This window comes from Eutrigla gurnardus (assembly GCF_963514095.1).
Source record: "Eutrigla gurnardus genome assembly, chromosome: 10".
Taxonomy (NCBI): Eukaryota; Metazoa; Chordata; class Actinopteri; order Perciformes; family Triglidae; genus Eutrigla; species Eutrigla gurnardus.
The window spans coordinates 19,123,090-19,141,640 of record NC_139924.1 but is presented as its reverse complement, the minus strand read 5'-3'; the positions used below and the strand labels follow the sequence as shown (position 1 = coordinate 19,141,640).

Below are 18,551 nucleotides of genomic sequence, written 5' to 3'. Positions count from 1 at the left end.
ATGACACAAAATACAACGTTTTATTTTAGAATAAATTCTCAATGGCACGTTACATAACCAAATATACATATACATGTTTCGACATCTTTTAAATTAATATATTTCCTTTAATCATTTTTAACCTTATTTATTAGCGTACTCTGCAGTTACATTTTTTTTTACATGACATCAATGCAAAAGAAGTTACAATTTGAATAAATTAAGCATATTAACAGAGGAAAGGCTGCAGGGCATTTAGGCAATACCTGCTACAAACTAAATGACATCCGGACTTCCTGCGTTTGTGTGATTTCGGTCCCTGCGTCCCTTGCTCGAGGTAATCTCTGGCCTACACTAACTGAGCACAGTGTGTATTAGTCAATGCTGTAAAGTTCCTTGAGATACTTATCAAGGGACATAACGGCATCTTTTAAAATTTAAATAAATTCACCTAAATTACAGGTTTTCGTAATTTTCGGTGAACTGATCCTTCAAACCCTTTGAGATTTGAGTTTCATGTGACAGAACTTCACAAACCGTCAAGCCATCCAGGAATGGTTCTCTCCATAGTAGGAGCACATAGACATTCTTCCAAAGACCTACCAGCTTGGTTGTTTGGTCACATAGAAACACCATCGTTGTGTCTTTTAGGTTGTTTTTTGTCTTGATTAGCACACTCCCATTCCGCCCTGCTAACTAAGTTTGTGCAGCTCCAGGCAATGTTACATAGACCTACCTGTTGTGCTTCTAAGCAACTGGCTTTGCAATTAACGTCTAAGAGACTTTGTAATGACAACTAACAAAGCGTCAAATCAAAAAATACAAAAACAATTAAAAAAAAAACAAACAGACAAAAACGCCCAAGTTCACATTCAAAGTGTTTTGCCAAAGTGTGGTTCAAAGGTTCATTTAACCTGAAGCATCTTTCTTTTTTTTTCTTTTTTTTCAAGTCATCTTCATCAGCTCACATGCTGGGAAAACTTTAAACCCCCTGTTCAAAAGTTCCGCCAAAAATAGACACAGATACATCGAGCTAGCAAGCTTCAATGGGAGGTATCACAAGGTGAAATGTTTTCATTAAGTGCAAAGTCTATTTTCAGCAAATGTGGGTGTTAATCGGCTACCCAGAACTGTGCTGTAACCGGAGAGGATTCTTGTCCGCTCACACAGTGAGAGAGACAGACAGACAGAGAGAGAGAGAGAGAGAGATGGGGAGAGAGAGAGAGGGGGGGGCATCAGTGGCAAAAAGGGCTTTTGACAGATTGTAAGGCGCAGCTTTGGCTAAAATAAGCTTATGGCATAATGTGTTGGCAGTGTCTCCTACTGTGCCCTATGTGAGCTACTTTCCACCAGCCAAGCACTTGAGTACAGGGATTTGAAGTTACCCTCACAGGTGCAGAAATGCTGCCGCAGGTATTGGCTGGGTTTCAGCAGCGTCGTGTTTTACGGTGCAGTAGGCATGATGCTGCAGCTAGCAAGGTTACGAAAGCATCTTTGAAAAGCATCCTATGGTGGAGACTGAGACTCGCGGTGCCGTCGCCTCCAAAAACGCTGCTGCTGTCAGCCTACAATATGTTTCTGCGCATGTGTGTGTCCAAGTGCTTTTTTTTCCTTTTTCTTCTTTTAGGCAAAAAAGGGGAACTGTTGCCAGACGTACCATTCAAGGGCAAAGGCAAGTTCGGCCGTAGTCTCGTGTTAGCGTTCTTCTAGATCGCTGAGTTCCTCTATTAAACTACACGCAAAGAGTAAAAGCTGAGGCAGAGTCTAACCCCTGCCTACACTCACAGTATAGCAGCCATGCTGGGACTTCATGTGAACTGTTAACAGCTGAGCTGCAGCAGCTTGTAACAATCGGCGAAGTATTGATTCATTTCTGTAGCCTAAGGGTTGGTTGAGAAAAAAAAAAAAAAAAAAGCCGACATGGCAGGTGCTTCTCCTCACTATACACTCACCATACTGTCAGTTCGTTTATAGTGTGTGGGGACTCTAGTGCAGTTGGTAATCTTAGCAGATTATCCTTGGCGAATGGAAGTGGTTCTAGAGGGATTCTGTGGTTGTTGTTGTGATTTTTTTTTTTCCTTTTCTTTTGCAGCTCCGTCAACCCTGCCGGTCCCTTTGTTGTGCAATTCTGATGTTTCCGATTCCGCAGAGCTACTCGGACTGAAAGAGGGGAAAAGAGAACAGAGCGGCCTGTTAGAGAGACAGCGTTCACTGCCAGCATGCATCTTTCAATTTGGGCTTATTACCCAACACCTGTTCATCAAAAACACACACCAGGGGACTTTTTTCTCATTACTTTCAGCCATTTCTGCTTTAAGACGTTAAATTATTTTGATTGTACCTGGCTGCATCACGTCAGCACTAACATGAAACATGCTTTAGACGATTTAAATATGCTGACCAGACACGTATTACAAGACTTACAGCTGTGGACGAGTGGCTCATTTTGTCAAAGCGGAACTTCAAGTTTGACCTCGGTGACGTCTTGCTTTTCACATCTGACAGACAGAAGTGGAAGAGGCGGAATGGAGAAGACAGGAAGGAAATGCTCATTAGATAAATCGTGTTTAAATCCGCTGTGACCGCTGGATGTGAATACTGTGTGTCGTTTACCTGTTGGACTACGACACATGATGACAGGGGTACCTGGTCCCTGGCTGTCGACACTGAGGGAAGGACTAAAGGCAGATGAGGATGCTTTCGAGGGATGGCTGGCCTGGAGGACAGACAGCACAAAGACATTTAACATGGAGGAGGAAAGAATCCAGGAAGTGATATTTCGCCGTTGACTTCACCCTTCTTTTCAGGAAGTACAAGTGGAAAGGACGCTTTGCAGGGAGGAGCCACCAGAACAGCATTTCTCTCACCCAGAATAAAACAACACTGACAAGCGGTTCCATCCGATCCGCAGAAAGTCAGCAAAGCTGTAATCATTATAATCAATGTGCTGATGCTCGACACTCTCTGGGGAACCACTCGGTAATGCTCTCTCCGCTTTCCACCCCAAACACTCGATGTCCTCCCTTATGTAAAGATAAGCTTGCTTTGTTCGAAATAACCGTGAGTGTTTCACTCACTGTCTCGAGTTCTTCAAGGGCTTCGGTTTCTCCCGTGGTGCTGCTGAAGCTGCTGGTGCTGGACGAAGAGCGAGAGATGTTCGGCCTGCCGCTGCCACACTCTTTCAGCTTGATGAAAGGCCTGTCAAGGGGCAGGGACAGAGATGTAGAGAAGCTAAACACGAGAGAAGATGAGTGCCTTTAGCCTTAACCCTCTACAGACTTTAGTGGAAATGTTCTCCGAGAACTGGTATTGGTTCTGACCTCTCTTTGTTGGGGCAGATCTCGGGTGAGCTGGGATTGGATGATGTCTCGGACCTCACTTCTTGGGACAGCGGGCAAAACTCTGCAGGCTTTTGGTCGCTGCAGACAAAAAAGAAAAACACAAAGATGTTGGAGTCTGTGGGATACAAAGACCAGCATGATATTGAACAGGAAACACAGTGACATAAAAAAAAACCCAACCCGCGTGTGTGTTTGTCCGACGTGGATTCTGTGCTGGAGTGGAGACGAGGGAAGAGGCCTGATCGCCGTTTCACCGGGCTCTTCAGAGGAGATTTGGCTGACAATACAGGAGGCTGAAGATCACAGATTATTTTATTACGCTTCTCTTTATCAAAAAAAGAAATAGGACAAACTCTAAATAACTAATTTAAATTAAATTATTTATCTTATAAATGGCATAATTCACTGGTTGACATAGAAGCACCACATCCTGTATCAGAGATAGGTCATTGAATTAACTAAAATGAAAACATAGGTGTACTTTTTTCCTATTACCATTAGTATTATAGTACTTATTATAGTACTGTTACTCACAGTGAAGGTGCTCTTTGTGCATTCGCTGGTGCTCTGCGGCAGCCCTCCTCCACTCACACTGGCCGGGACGCCACCTCCTACCCCGGGGCTCCTGTGACGGTGAGACCCCACCATGGTCTCCATGGAGTGACTCCTGACGCGCATGGCTCTCTGGAGGAGGGTAAGGAAATGGGGAATGAGTGGATGAGGGAGAGGGAGGATAAAACAGATGGGTAAAGGAAAGTCAGCGACAGGTAAAGTGTAAATGGAAGGACACAGAGGCGAATAGATGTGGGAGGTAAAATTAATTTACATGATAAAAGTGTGGTTTTACGTGCTTAAATGCAGCATTCATTGTAACAATTACTTTATAGATGTTATAGCACAATGTCAACACTAGGGGGTGCAGTTCTCCAAGAAAGTAAGTTGGAGTGGATGAATTAACATGTTGAACTGTTCCTTATAATTATTTCATAGTCATTCATTCAACAGGATGAATACAATTCGTTTTTGTTGGGTTCATAAAAAAATCCAGCTATTAACATTTAAATAAAACAATACTGTTATATAAAATGTTTACGTTTTTGTCTTTTTACTTCTGCAACAGCATGAACTGCTAATTGACTCTGGAGTCATGAAGACAAACAACAACATATAAAAGAACGTTTATTAAAATTGTGGCCATCCTCCGTTTACACACAGGTAATACACAGTGGCTGCCAGTACAGCAATGAGAACAGCACCCCCTGGGACTGACTGCAGGAAGTGCAAAGTAGCTGTCCATAATGCCTGTGAAGAGCATGGGACGCAAATTGTCACATTAGTCACATGCAGACACACACACACACACACACACACACACACACACAGTTGAAATACACATTGTAATGGTCCTATTAACATCAATTAGACTAGAATTAGCCTTTAGATGAAGAATAAAGAGTGTGAAGAGACAGTTAGTCAGGGAATGAGAGAAAACGGATTCCCAAAGAGAAAGGGAACACTTTCTTTTACAGATGCATAAGCTCATTTGTGTTTGCATACATTTTTTTTGTTTGTTATCAAGGTCATACGTTTTACTGGAAATTTGGGGTGTCAAAAGATTAATTTCCTGCACTCTGGTAAAGTAATTTATGGCGGTAATGTCTTCATTTATGTAATGAAAAACACGAACTAGAATGTTTCAAATATCTATTCTCCTGTAGATCATTTAATGTTCTCCCTGCTGAGTCAACACACATTTAGACATGATTTACTCATCCCTCCTCTTTTTTGTCTTTTGTTTATTTACCTCCTTAAATGTGCATGTGGCGCCTATTCACATATTAAAATGTATTAATAAACCCATGAGCTCCTTTTGCATTTCATCAAGATTTCTGCTCATGTTCAAGACTTTCTGTGGATTCAAAACATGCTCCATGTATCTGTGTTCTACGAGTCGTCGTACAATTTTGAGGAAGAAATATTACGCTCAAAAAGTTTTAACTAATAATAAAGTCATACTATACACACACTTTGGGCATAAGGTAAAAATCCTAGAGCGGAGATAAAAGTAGCAGCAACAATGCTACTAAGAACCTCAAGTCATCTTGCAGAACTGTGACATTTAGTTGACCTACGGCAACAAAACATCACACGCTTGTTCTGTAACGAACGGTGGTTTAATACATTTAAATGTCACAGAGCTGACAAAACATGACACGGCGTCACGTATATCTGTCCAGGCTCATGTTCACCTTGAAGGACTCCAGCAGACCCCCGTGTCCCCCGTTCTCCAGCTTGTCCTCCTCCCCGGCCTGGCTCAGGCCCAGCGTGGCCTGACTCTGTCTGTGCAGCTCGTCGTGCAGGTTGTCCAGCAGCGCGGCTCGTGTTCGCCCCTGCAACGAATTCACACAAAGCTCATGTAGGAAAACACAAGGCGGTGGCGATGACGGCGACGGTTATGGACGAGGCTGAGCTGTGATTGACGGGCATGCTGTGGGGGCGAGCGTGTCACCTCTAGTTTGGCGAATTTATCGGATTTGTAGCAGGCGTTTTCAGCATTGATCAGCTTTGTCAGCAGGAAGTCTCGAAACTCTGGACCCTGGAGAGAGAGAGAGAGAGAGAGAGAGAGAGAGAGAGAGAGAGAGAGAGAGAGAGAGAGAGAGAGAGAGAGAGAGAGAGCTGCTGATCATCATGTCACGATAAGTAAATCAATCTATTCTTGAGTTTTGAAGCCAGATTGTTTTTGCAGAGCAGTTTCCCCTTTGTGACAGGGATCTGATCATCATGGCTAACTGTCAAAACGCAACACAGGTTTCAACAGTTTGACTTGGTTTGATTAAGAACTTTTTCAAATACTTACAAGCTGTGTTACTCCAATGTAAAAATACTCCATTACAAGTAAAAAAAACATAAGTATCAATTTGACTTAAGTGCAGTTCTTGCATTACTAGTATAAATACTGTATTGCCAGAGGCAAGGCAAGGGTTTTTAAGTTTAAAGTAAGTCCTAGACAAGTGCTGTTACCAAATGGAATTAAAAAAAAAAACACACACATGAACATTTACTGCAGAATAACTGCTTTTTAAAATTAGTATTCACTTCGAAACAAACATTTTGCCATTTAAAGGCACAATGACCAGGTGAGTCTCAGCATGTTTTTCTTTCTATACAGTTATAATCATGAGCAAATGATTCTGAGCTGAATTAAAGTTGTTTTTTCTTGAACACACCATAGTCCAAGTTTTTTTTTTACATAACATTTAAGTCCAAGTGAAATCTCAATTCATTGATGTTCACGTTAAAAATGGAGAGGCAAATCATTATTGAATGTGTTAAGTCAAGGTGGTCTTATTTCCGACTCAAGTCTATTATGTGATTACCTTCCTAAAGACAGCTGGGTTCGGGAGTGGGGGTCCAAAAGGAGGCACATCCTCCCTCGCTGTAACAGACACCTGTCGACATAAAGCAAATAATAATAACACTTTATTGTCTTCTATTCCAGGAGGGCTCAGGTTTCAAGCTGGGAGGATTAAACAACGTCCGTGGAAGACTTGAGAACACGTCTCAGATATAAGACCACACGGGGCTCGTCTGTACCTTGTATGTTGTGAGCTCTGTGCAGGGGTTCTCGACCTGCACCAGCACGTAAGCATGCAGGAAATTGGAGGCTATCATGTCTGGAACAAATGGTGTGGGCCCTTCCTGGAAGACCGTGGCCACAATGTCATTTCCTATGTGCCTTTTCCTCTGGAGCTAAAGAAACAGAGGGAGAAATTCATAAGATTAAAAACTCAACTTTAAAAACAAGAGCACAATTTATGACGCATAAAACACTGAATGCACAAGAGATTCATTTGTCACTGAGGGGTTTCATTGACTTCAAATTAAATAACATTTAGCCGCAGCTCCCACAATGACATTCAAGCAACACATCTGACCGCTTTAATAGGGATATTTTTTAGCCCACTCTGCAGCTAAATTCCTTGAACCTTCAGCGGGACAATAATAATGCCAGCATCACAGTCTCGTACCTGCTGGACGTCTCCCTCGGTGAAGGGAAGCTTGGTCGACACGTGCAACATAATCTCTCTCTGTCTGAAGACGGTGTACACAGATTCAGATCCTGTCTGTCCGTGGGACACATCTAGCCCACCACGGAACCTGTCAAATTATCAAAGCACGCATGTCACATTCTCTGTGCGGCCTTCAGTAATAAGATAAGATGATGATATCTGATGTGATTAAATGTCTGTTTAGTCACATGTCATCTACAATTTGAAAGCCTGTGTAAAAGTAGTGATGCAGTAGGAGAAAAAGACTTGCCCATGTGGCACTTGCTTTTCTAGAATCTGTTTCACTAAGCAGTTTATCCCAGTTGCATGCTGAGGCCGAAACAACAGGACATATAGCTCCAAGGTCAAACTAATAAAACCCAGTTATTCTGCTTTATTTCAATTTCAATGGAATCCTTCTTTTGATCCTTTCGGTACTTTTTCTTTCGTCTCCTTTTATTTTGATATTACTAAATCATGGCTTCCTTTTTTTGTAGCTTTCATGTACTCGGTTTATTTTCTGTAATTAAATTGTGTTCTTACCCTTTAAAGTCCTGGAGTTCAATATTGTCGCCGAGGATGCCGAGAAACTCCTTGAAAGCTGGCGTCTCCTCATTGTTCCCAAACAACTCTTCCTCTGACGTCTGAGAGGAGCAGACATCATTATGGTGTGGAGGAAGATACAAGGGTAGGAGATACATGACATACACTGGCAGGTTCAATACGATGGCTCACCTGGCCAATCTTTTGGTAGACGACTCCGAATTTGAAGGTGTTGTTCACCTCGTGTTCATCGTAGGCCACTATCAACTGGGATCCCTGTACATATACAAACACAAACTCAATGTGTTGCATGTTTTCTTCTCGCTGCAACACGTTCCCACGTTCTCCACCATGTCCCCTGGACACGTTTATTGGGCCCCCGTGTTACGTAAGGCTGACAAACTGTCACGGCCTTCAGCGAAGGCAGCGAACTTGTCGCTGCCTCTTGCAGACTGAGACACAGATGGGTTGTTTTTTTTTTCCTTTCCTGAGGCACAGGCTCCATCTCCACTCCTCCGCCTGGCTCACAGGAGGGGAAACAGATCCATCGCATCCGTTTATGGAAAGTTATCATCTGTGAATAATGTGCTAACTGAACAGGTCAGATGATGGAGTGGTAGGAGGTAAATGAGGGCAAAGTGTTAGAAGGTGTGTGTGCTGTTTTCCTGGTTAAGAAGGGGATTGAAGTGAAGGGTTAGTGTGGTAGGGATAAGTGAAATATGCTGACTAAAATAACGATTAATGTTCAAAAAGCATTTCTACAAAGTTTCTGTTAACTTCTGTATAAAGCTGAGGATATGATTGAACGTAGTATTTGCACTCAACCCTACAGTGTCCCTCTGTCACTTAACAGACAGAGACAGGGGAAAGTACCTCAAGTGGGCGTGAATGAATACATGTATAACAGGCTAGATGAGCTGAGGTCAGACTGGTTATAATGAGGCTGTAAGGTGGGAGTTAAGGAGAAACTCACCCGAGGGTATAACGCAGGGTTGAACTTCAGCCCCGTGACATCGTCACACAGAAGCTGAGAGGAGAAAGAGACTGACATTATTTAAGAGAATCTCAGTCTACAGTATGGAAAGTTCCCCACTGTAAGATACAATGGAGAAAGGTTGTTTCATGCTCTTGAGTCAATGCACAAAAGCAAGACATTTGTTTTTTTTGTTATATAAAGAAACTGAATATATTTTATAATGTAACCTGTAAATGATGTTTAAGTTCATTGGTTTAGCTTATTTTACTTGTTTCTGTTTGTGGTGTTACCTCCACTTTGTCGATTGACCAACATATTTTGTCATGTGTTGCATAATTTTTGTGTCGGAAAAGTGCTAGTTAAGAGCCAGCCGGCCTCCATGTGTTAAATCCGGCACTTCAGCTGCATGATGTTTAGATGTTGTTCTGTATACATGGAGCGTGTAGAGGATTGATGGGAAATGTCCTACTTCCACGCATCGTTACCTTGGCAATCTGCGGTACACTAGGCAGCTGGCTGATGCCTGCTAAAGAGATCCTGTCATGGACTGTTTTGATCCTCGACCTGCAACAGAACAAGAAGAGGGATCCGATTGTTCAGAGATTTGTTTCATCAGCTTCATGATTGTAATGTCTCCACAACTATTGCTTGGATTGGACATTCAATTTAGTACAGACATTTGTATTAGGTTAACTTGATGGTGCTCTGACCCTTTTATCTTGCGCAACCATCAGGTCACAATTTAAATGAGACCAATACTGGCCATCGGCTTCAGCTATGTCTTTTTTGCTGACAAACAAAACAAAGAATGCGAACATGGTTGCCATGCTTAGTATCAGCACGTTAGCATCGTCATTGGGATGACAATGATAGCATTTAGCTCAAAGCATCGCAGTGCCCAAATACTGTACAGCCTTGCACCACTGCTGGCATAGCTGTAGACTGCTAGTCTAATTATTATCATTGGTGTAGTAGACAGATGGAAAAACATAACAAATCGACATAAAGAAGATAAAGACTAAGGTACACGTTAATGATTAACTTTTATAGACTACTAAACAACTAGTACCGAAAGTGCATTTCCTTCACAGTACCTGAGCATGATGCGTAGGAACTCCTGTCCCTCCGCCTCCTCATGTTTCAGAGACATGATGAGGTTCCCTATGCTGCTGCCAGTGCAGTAATAGTTCATGTGTTCCTGGATGTACAGAGAGAGAGAGAGAGAGAGAGAGAGAGAGAGAGAGAGAGAGAGAGAGAGAGAGAGAGAGAGAGAGAGAGAGAGAGAGAGAGAGAGAGAGAGAGAGAGAGAGAGAGAGAGAGAGAGAGAGATTTTAGGTCAAACACAAAAACGGTCTTCAAATACATGGTGACATTGACATTGACAGTGTGAAGTGCAATGCGCGTGTGAAGTGCAGTGCATGTGTGAAATGCAGTGTGTGAAGTGCAGTGTGTGAAGTGCAGTGAGTGTGCTTCACGTGCAGTGAGCGTGTGAAGTGCAGTGCGCGTGTGAAGTGCAATGAGTGTGTGAAGTGCAATGAGTGTGAAGTGCAGTGTGTGTGAAGTGCAGTGAGTGTGTGCAGTGCGCGTGTGAAGTGCAGTGTGCGTGTGAAGTGCAGTGTGTGTGAAGTGCAGTTAGAGTGTGAAATGCAGTGAGTGTGTGAAGTGCAGTGAGTGTGTGAAGTGCAGTGAGTGTGTGAAGTGCAGTGAGTGTGTGAAGTGCAGTGAGTATGTGAAGTGTGTGTGCTGTACGTGCAGTGCTCATGTGAACTGCAGTGCAATACACACACTGACCTTGCCTAGGAAGTGTTTGCGGTAGGCCCGGGCTGTGCTGTTACACTCCAGGCGGTAGCTGTGTCCACCACCAGGGCTCATGCCCTCTCCTCCATCCTCATCCTCACAGAAACTGGACTCCGAGGAGGAAGGGGTCCCCACTGGTGCCTCCACATCTTCAATCCAGTAACCCCCGAACTGTGGCAGGATTACCTGGGGGTATGGGCCACCTTTCTCCAGGACCTTGACAACATAACGGCAGGAGGGAGGCAGTGAGGTAAAAATATACAACCAAATATAATAGCCCTGGTTCAAGCCAGAATTGCACCTTCATAAGTTGGTTTGCAATGATAAAAAAAAGAAATATGCATGAAGCCCTTCTACTTTAAATGTATTATATGTTGTCATTAACACTACTAGCAAGTGGTTACACATGAGATGCTTGTAAATGTGTAATAAGAGAGACATTACTCACATCTTCGATCCGTGGGTAGGGGATATAGTCATCCTATCAAATAGAGGAAACACACACTGTTAAGTGAACTTCACTGACTTTCACCGCGGCGATACAGTTACGAGCACAGTCACACACATGGGAACAGAAAGGTAAACACAACTTATTATGCAGAATGAGAGTCTTAGGTGATGATGCAACAGCCTGAAATGCACAGTCATCAGCAAACATCGATGAGGGCAGGTCACCCCCCGATGATGTCAGAGCTGCTTTGATTCAGCGGCCCCTGGGGTTAAGAGCTGTTATGAGTCTGTAGTCGTTTGGCAGTCTGCTAGTGTAGCACAGCTCCAGCGTATGACCTCTAAATACTGCTGAGGCCCGTCTGCACCGCTGAGGGCACAGCGCTACGGTGAGCCAGTCATTTATATTCAGCAGCAGCAGGAGTCAGGATACTGGCAGCCCAGAGAGGATCAATTGACAGTTGGAGTTCATTCAAACCTATAATCAATCAGATCAGAAGACTATTGATTTTTTTTTTTTTTTAAAAAGCCCTGAGAAAAATTTTAAAAGCGTCCACAGGGAGGGGGGGGGGGGGTTCGCATAGGCTGACAGACGAGGACGAGAACAACCACAGAGCAAACCAGGCGGCACGATGAAGCAGTGATGAGGGAAAACATGCAGAGATTTAATCACACAAACGGAGCAGAAGTGTACAAGTGCATGTCTCGGTGTCTGGTCACACCTTCCATCTTTTGGTTTCTTCAGCTTTAGGGACCTAATTAGTGTCCGCACGCAGCATGAGGACGGAAAAGCACAAGGGTCAAAAAGCAAGTTTTGTTTAGTTAGCATTTAAAAAAAAAAAAAAAAACTGTCTCGGAACACGGCACTCATTCTCAGACCTCATTGTCCCTGTTGCCAGACGACAACTGGATGAGTCATACATTGCTTTATAACAATCACCTTTTTGTGGGACACGCCGGGATTGAGATGTGAGCCAATACCACGTTGTTTTTATATATACGCAGATACGAAAAGCCAATCTGGTAGACATGGAGTAAATTGGCCAATTATGGTATGGGCCCGGGGGAACAGCTTGTCTACATGACTGAGCATAGAAGCGAGGACATGAACACGTGTGGGAATTCACAATGCTGAAGATACACACCACCACCATCCCTTCTAATGCCACCAATCATACTCATTTGAGCGGTGCAAGTACAGACGCATGGACACACACGCACACACACACACACACACACACACACACACACACACACACACACACACACACACACACACACACACACTTTTCAGTCTCGTCTGTAGTGGTGCGTGTCTGTCTGAGTGCATATCGATGGAGCAGCTGTTACAGTCACGGGGGAGTCATCGCCAGCGATACCAGAACGATCACACACGCGCTCCGAAGAGGCTTTCATTCTCCGTCATAGACCGAGAGACGAAGACGAACAGAGAGAGACAAAGGAGGGAGAAGGAGGCGGAGGTGGAAAGAGGTGAAGTTAGACAAGGAAGAAGAAAGGAGGGGGAAAACAGCAGATGGGGGATCAAAAAGGTGACCTTCATCAGCACCATCCAGATTACAGGACCGAAGCACACTTTGAACACTGAGCTCCATGTGCGGAGTTAGAGGCGGCAGAGCTAACGAGAGCAGATCGATGCGTGCTGCGGGTCGGAAAAGATGGATGGGGTGCACAGGCTGTGTGTGTGTGTGTGTGTGTGTGTGTGACTCTTTGATTATCACGCTGCATTAATTGTCATCAACAAGTCAAACTTTCCAAATAACTTCCACTGATGTCTTCAGACAGCCTGTCCTTCTGCATCTCCCTTTCCTCCTGTCTCCTTCCGTGTTATTAAAGGGGATATTATCCTTATAAAGTACTTTTTGTGATACTGTATGGAATATTAATTGATAGTTTACATGCAAAGGTGGTTCATTTTGTGTTGTGTTTTGATGCTGGATGCTACAAGGACTGTGATAAATGCATCATACAGATCCCACAATTTTTTTTTTATCAATCGTAACTGCTGTATCATGATGATACGTACTGTACAGCCAGACTGTTGACAATATATTGCTCTAGTATAAGGTTGGCCTCATTCTATATTTTTGTCGATAAATCACATCAAAAGTCCAAGAAAGTTTTAGTCCCAACCTCCCTACCCTGTCTGAGGTCTCAAATATTTCCAACAGCAGATTAATAACCATTCGGTGCTCTGAGTCTTCAGAGCAGCAGGATGCTGTATGTGGGATTCAAAATAAACTACAGTTTACAATGTTTATCCTCATGGAGGAACATGTCACCGAGTGCAATGAAGGTCTACGGCAAAGAGGAACAAACTTTATCAGCTACACAGGTGATGTTTTTTATGAGGATTAATGCTCGATGATTATGAACACCATTTCTTTCTCTGGGTAGTTTAATGTGCTGCCCAAAAACCAACTCACTCCACCCTGCTGCGTAACAGCGAGGGTCATTCTATTTTCAATTGAGGAACATTTCCAGTGCAAATAATAAAACCCCAAAGAACCTGCAAAAAAAGCACTTCTTCTCTTTGTATATTCCTCTGGCCATTCGTTCCCCTTTTCTTTTTATGTGCCTTTCATTTCTCCTCACACCTCCCTCCTTGTTGCTCTCCCTTTTTTTTTTATATCCCAATCTGTCCTCAGACTCCTCCAAGCCTTAGGGACCCAAGGGAGGCAGGGGGGACACAAAGAAGTGTCACACAGGGAGAGAAAAGACTTTTAAAGAAATCAATGAACTGAATAAATTCCACACAGAGAAAGAGAAAATTGTTATGCCACTCCAGATCTTTCCCGGGCTATTCTTCTCTGCTCCCAGCATGCCCATCATCCAATCTGAGCAACAGACTGAACCCAGCGGGTCGACCCGCACTAATGGAATCACGAATATCCGTCTCATCCTTATGTATGTTCAATCTGTCCGCGGTCAGAGAAAAGGAGAGAGGACAGACACCGTCTCGCGGTAAGTTTGACGTTTCACTCGCAGACACGATGCTACACTGCACATAAGCAAATACAAGCACTTAGTCAAAGAGAGGGGGGGAGATTAAAACAAAGGAGGAAACAAAAGCTGTGAGATTAGATCGAGATATAAGGAAATAAAGTGGAGTCACGGGAAAATAAAGTATTTAAAATAATGTCATACCTGCATTCTCTCCAGCATATCGAAAAACTCTGCAGACTGAAAAAGACAAAGAAATATGACAAAACACGTAAGACAGGATGTAACACTGCTGAACTTTGACCTTCAGAGCACCACCAAGATCTATCGACACCAAACACAAAACCAGTCAGGACAACAACTTAAATCATTTCCCTTAAGTTGACTCTCATTTACACCTCAAACAGGTGTTTTGACACTCAAAGCAAAGCCAAAATGTCTGAAATGAAAGGTCTTACATCTGTAACTGTGGCGCTGACAGCAGCAGATCTTGCTTTCCAGCTAGGGACGTTCGATTCTGCTTCGCAGGATAAACTTAGTCTTGTCAAGTGGGGAGGGCAGGGCAGAGACCTCCAGCCTCTCACGCCCACATGCACACACACAAACTGATAAGCAACCACTTCCTTAGAAAGTAACGCACGCTCACACAAACACATGCATCCTCCAGTGCATTCACACATCTCCGTCCCCAGGGCGTCCACCTTCACACATAAACAAGCTGCGAGGGTGATAATGGTCTATGCTTTGTGTCCCTGTGTTCAGATTTCGGCACATGCATCATGTGTCAGCCCAAGTTGGGTCGATTCAAAACTTCCAATTTAAAAAGTTAGAAGAAAGACGTCTGGTTAAAGGGAAGAGATCCATTAAAACATTCCTGGAGTCCATGACAGTAGTGTGTTGCTTCCTCTTTAACAAAGACTGTTGTTGAAACAATGAACAAAAGACTTTCATTGATAAAAAAAAAAATATATCAGCTTCCCTATTTTAAACAACGATGTCAATCCTAAACACTAACTTGCATTATTATACTTAACAAATGTAAAAACAGTCTGGGTGCATCGCTCATAAAATACAAAACAAGAAGAACCAGGAAATAAATGCCTTGCCAACGAACTGCAGCTCCTTAAGTGGAATTTTTTTTTTACAGCCCTTTAAACGACTGTAATAAAGACGAATGGTATTCCCTGCACGTATAATCGCACAGCAGATGAGCCACACACACACACACACACACACACACACACACACACACACACACACACACACACACACACACACACACGTACACAAACACAGCTTAATATTAAGCTGTTAATTTCAACCATTTAAAGGTTGTAAGTTGATACCGCACTGTAAGCTGAACCTACAGAGTCAACACCAGACAGCCGGACCAACAATAAGCACAGCTGTCTATATCTGTTAGATAGCAACTTTGGCAGTAAGCATTCCCTCTGAGCCAACACATGTTATCATGAGGCGTGTGCATCTGTGTGTGTGTGGTGTTATGGTTACTGGGATCATATGAGGGCGGCGAGAGGAAGGAAGGTGACTTCCTAAAAAGCAGGTTCTGCCGCTTTTGCTTTTCTTTGAATCTATGGGAGGTGTGAGCGTCACGTCCTCAAACTGGGCTCTGGCAGTTTAAAAGGCACAAACAGTGCAGCTTGTCCTGGCACTGTTTGAGTGGGATCCTGCAGCGCTGACAGTGCGTTCAATCATTTCCTACATTCCCTGCAGTGGCCAGACAAAAGGAGCAAGGACAAGAGACACCTATCTGTCTTCTCTCTGCATCGCTGTCAATCCAAAACAGCACCCGGATGTCTGTATTATCTGTCCTTGCACTTTGTTCTGCCTCTTTTTATCTAGGTGTCTCGCTATGCTAATTTGTCCTCTCTCTCTTCTCCTGACGCTCTATTATCTTTTTTTTTTCCTGATTTCTTCACCTTTTCTCCCACCTCCTTTCTCACCCCTCTTTGTGTCTCTAGCCCAGCAACAACATCTGCATCTCTCATCTCCGATGGCAACCAGCCGGGGCTACAACAGACTGCAGGCAGACTTACTGACAAACATTGGCTACTAGAATTCACATGGACAATCACCCGCACATGGACAGCAATTCCGATGAGTCACAGCCTCGGTGTCTCATCGGAATTAGAGGAACGTTATAGAATTTCATTTGATCAAAAAACACTGATAGAAAGCTTGCGGAATGAGATAAATTTGCTCGGTGGGTTGAAAGGTGGAACGTTAATTATTTATTTTCTCTTCTCTTTTCACACTCTTATCATCTCCACAACAGCCACTTGTTGTTTGAGTGAAGTTCACTTCTAACAGCCGTGTTCAAAAATACCTGCACCTCAGCCAAAGCCCTAGCATAAACGGACCGCACATCCACAGACTCCTCTCTCCTGCCCACAAACACAACTCCTTCTCGGGGTCAAAAGCTGATGGGCGGATGAAGGGATGAGCCTGAGCTGGCAGTTCTGGCCTATAGAGCGTCCACATCTACTGTGAGACACAAACACCCTCATAGCATTTGTTACAGCATAGCTCCTTGACATCTGTATTTGATACATCAGTCAACACTGTTCTGGCCTCGTCCCTGGGTGCCGAACTATTGATGTGAAATAGGCGTGGGCACAAATCTGCTATAAATACGTCACATCGCTGCCGAAGTTTCAGAGATGCAGCTGTCCCCTTGCAAGCTTTTAAGCTGTTAAGTTCGGGAATCAATAATCCTGATATGTGATAATTGTTCAATTTTGAATTAATGTGCAGGTACTCTTTAACGCTTGATCTGGAAACATATCAAATTGTTCTCAGTAACAAATTGTCTGTTTTGTTGACTGTTTCCCTTTTAAATCAAAATGCCGTCTTACCTTAGCAAAAGCCGCTAAAACATCCGAGCCCACTGATTGTCTGATCCTTCCTCTTATTCTTATCCTCTCTACATTTCCAAAGTTACTTTTAAAGCCTAAAGTAGAATCAGGAAAGTCAAGTCACGCAGCAAACTGAATCTCATGTTAGCAAAGAACGGGTTATTCCGGTCTTGAAACAACACACACACACATGCACACACACATTGTAATTAGGTTGGAATTACGGTCAACTGTGAGGACTTTCACAAAACCCATTTATTCCCTAACCCTATTTTATCATCGTCTACTGAGTCTGTTTACCCAGGCCTGTTACCTGACCTGCAAGCTTAAACACCTGCCATAAGCACTGAAAAACCCTCTCAAAGAGGAGAGGAACGAGAAAATGTCCACACAAAGCGCATGCAGCAGCAGCACGGTGTGTGCTCCCGGGAGACTCGTCTTTATTGCCACTCTATTAGAAGCAACAATGCCAATAACTAAGCTACGTAGCAACGACTCTCTGCAATCAGATGTGTATGCTTTTATGAGTATTTACGAGTAGGCCTAGTGCATTATCAAGCGCATGAAATGTTTGACATTGTTTTTTAACATGTTTTGGTTTGATGCCAAATTTAACTTCCTTTTTGTTGCGTGAAGCAGGACATGGTTTAGTCTGAATGTGTTAAAGTCCCAGTCGGAAAGTCTGGCGGATGGAGGGCACTCTGTCAGATTTTGAATGTTTACAACTCTCACGCTCCTCCCCCACGACCACCGAGCTCCTTCCCCTCGACTCCGTGCCCTTTGAAATCCCTTAGATCACACCACCTTTGAAACACGGGTCCGATGTTGACTCTGGTTTTATCACGGGCACCGTCACAATCTTTCTTTTTTTCCTTCTTTTCCACCAGTGTTTTCTTTTCCTTGGTTGTTTTTGACCTCCTTGTTTCGGTTTTTAACGAGGAATTGGAAGCTTGTTGCTACTTCCCTCCGCCTCCCCCCTGTGATAGTGGCACGACCCGAGGGGGGAGGGGCTCTGTGTGTGCACGAACACAGCCCTGCGTGCTGATTGGACAGGATGAGCTGGGCGCTGTCGATCTTTGCAAAACAAACGTAGAGGCACGCTTTATTTTTCTAAGACTGGATGATTTATGTTGTTCTATCGAAGCAGTGTCTGCTTCGGTGAATATGATCAAAAAAGTGTTGCCGACTGGGACTTTAAAAAATCTGAGAAGCATTTCGAATGTTTTTGAGAATGTAATGTGTCAAGGTTGGAAAAGCATTTTAGGAACTTTTTTTTCTTATTCTTATTTCTTGAAATTCTCTTTACATTGTGACAGGAATTAATAAATCAAATGCTCTGACAAAAAAGGAAAATGAAAAAATCTGTGTCTTTCACAGGACTGTAATAAGTTTGGCCAACCACTTTATTACCTGCATGTGTACTTATCTACTTGAGCGCACTCAGCACTAATAATACTCTCCGCATTATGATCATTTTGGGGGGAGTGGCTTTGGAAGGAGGATCTGTTTGACATATGTTTTGTCTCAGACACAATGAATCCAAGGTTGTACAGTCTCTTGATGGCTCATGCGGAATGTAAAT

At 43.4% G+C, this 18,551-nt stretch overlaps 1 protein-coding gene across 5 annotated transcripts in view; it reads right to left on the bottom strand.

The window, feature by feature from the left end:
• Window position 1: 1 nt before the first annotated feature.
• Window positions 2–18,551, bottom strand: part of rap1gap2a (RAP1 GTPase activating protein 2a) — a 70,754-nt gene continuing 52,204 nt past the window's right edge. For 3 of the 5 annotated variants that reach the window (XM_084019849.1, XM_084019848.1, XM_084019846.1), the window contains 21 exons: window positions 14,298–14,333; window positions 11,855–11,887; window positions 11,134–11,166; window positions 10,680–10,901; window positions 9,983–10,086; window positions 9,374–9,452; window positions 8,886–8,939; window positions 8,105–8,188; window positions 7,913–8,013; window positions 7,349–7,478; window positions 6,915–7,070; window positions 6,698–6,769; window positions 5,830–5,916; window positions 5,570–5,710; window positions 3,855–4,004; window positions 3,501–3,613; window positions 3,300–3,398; window positions 3,057–3,177; window positions 2,593–2,695; window positions 2,404–2,477; window positions 2–2,139 (listed from right to left, as the gene is read on the bottom strand). In XM_084019849.1, the coding sequence (XP_083875975.1) occupies window positions 2,131–2,139; window positions 2,404–2,477; window positions 2,593–2,695; window positions 3,057–3,177; window positions 3,300–3,398; window positions 3,501–3,613; window positions 3,855–4,004; window positions 5,570–5,710; window positions 5,830–5,916; window positions 6,698–6,769; window positions 6,915–7,070; window positions 7,349–7,478; window positions 7,913–8,013; window positions 8,105–8,188; window positions 8,886–8,939; window positions 9,374–9,452; window positions 9,983–10,086; window positions 10,680–10,901; window positions 11,134–11,166; window positions 11,855–11,887; window positions 14,298–14,333 (2,001 nt within the window). In that variant the 3' untranslated portion in view covers window positions 2–2,130. The remainder of the gene's footprint in view (window positions 2,140–2,403; window positions 2,478–2,592; window positions 2,696–3,056; window positions 3,178–3,299; window positions 3,399–3,500; window positions 3,614–3,854; window positions 4,005–5,569; window positions 5,711–5,829; window positions 5,917–6,697; window positions 6,770–6,914; window positions 7,071–7,348; window positions 7,479–7,912; window positions 8,014–8,104; window positions 8,189–8,885; window positions 8,940–9,373; window positions 9,453–9,982; window positions 10,087–10,679; window positions 10,902–11,133; window positions 11,167–11,854; window positions 11,888–14,297; window positions 14,334–18,551) is intronic. The other 2 variants (XM_084019850.1, XM_084019847.1) reach the window with 1 other exon arrangement.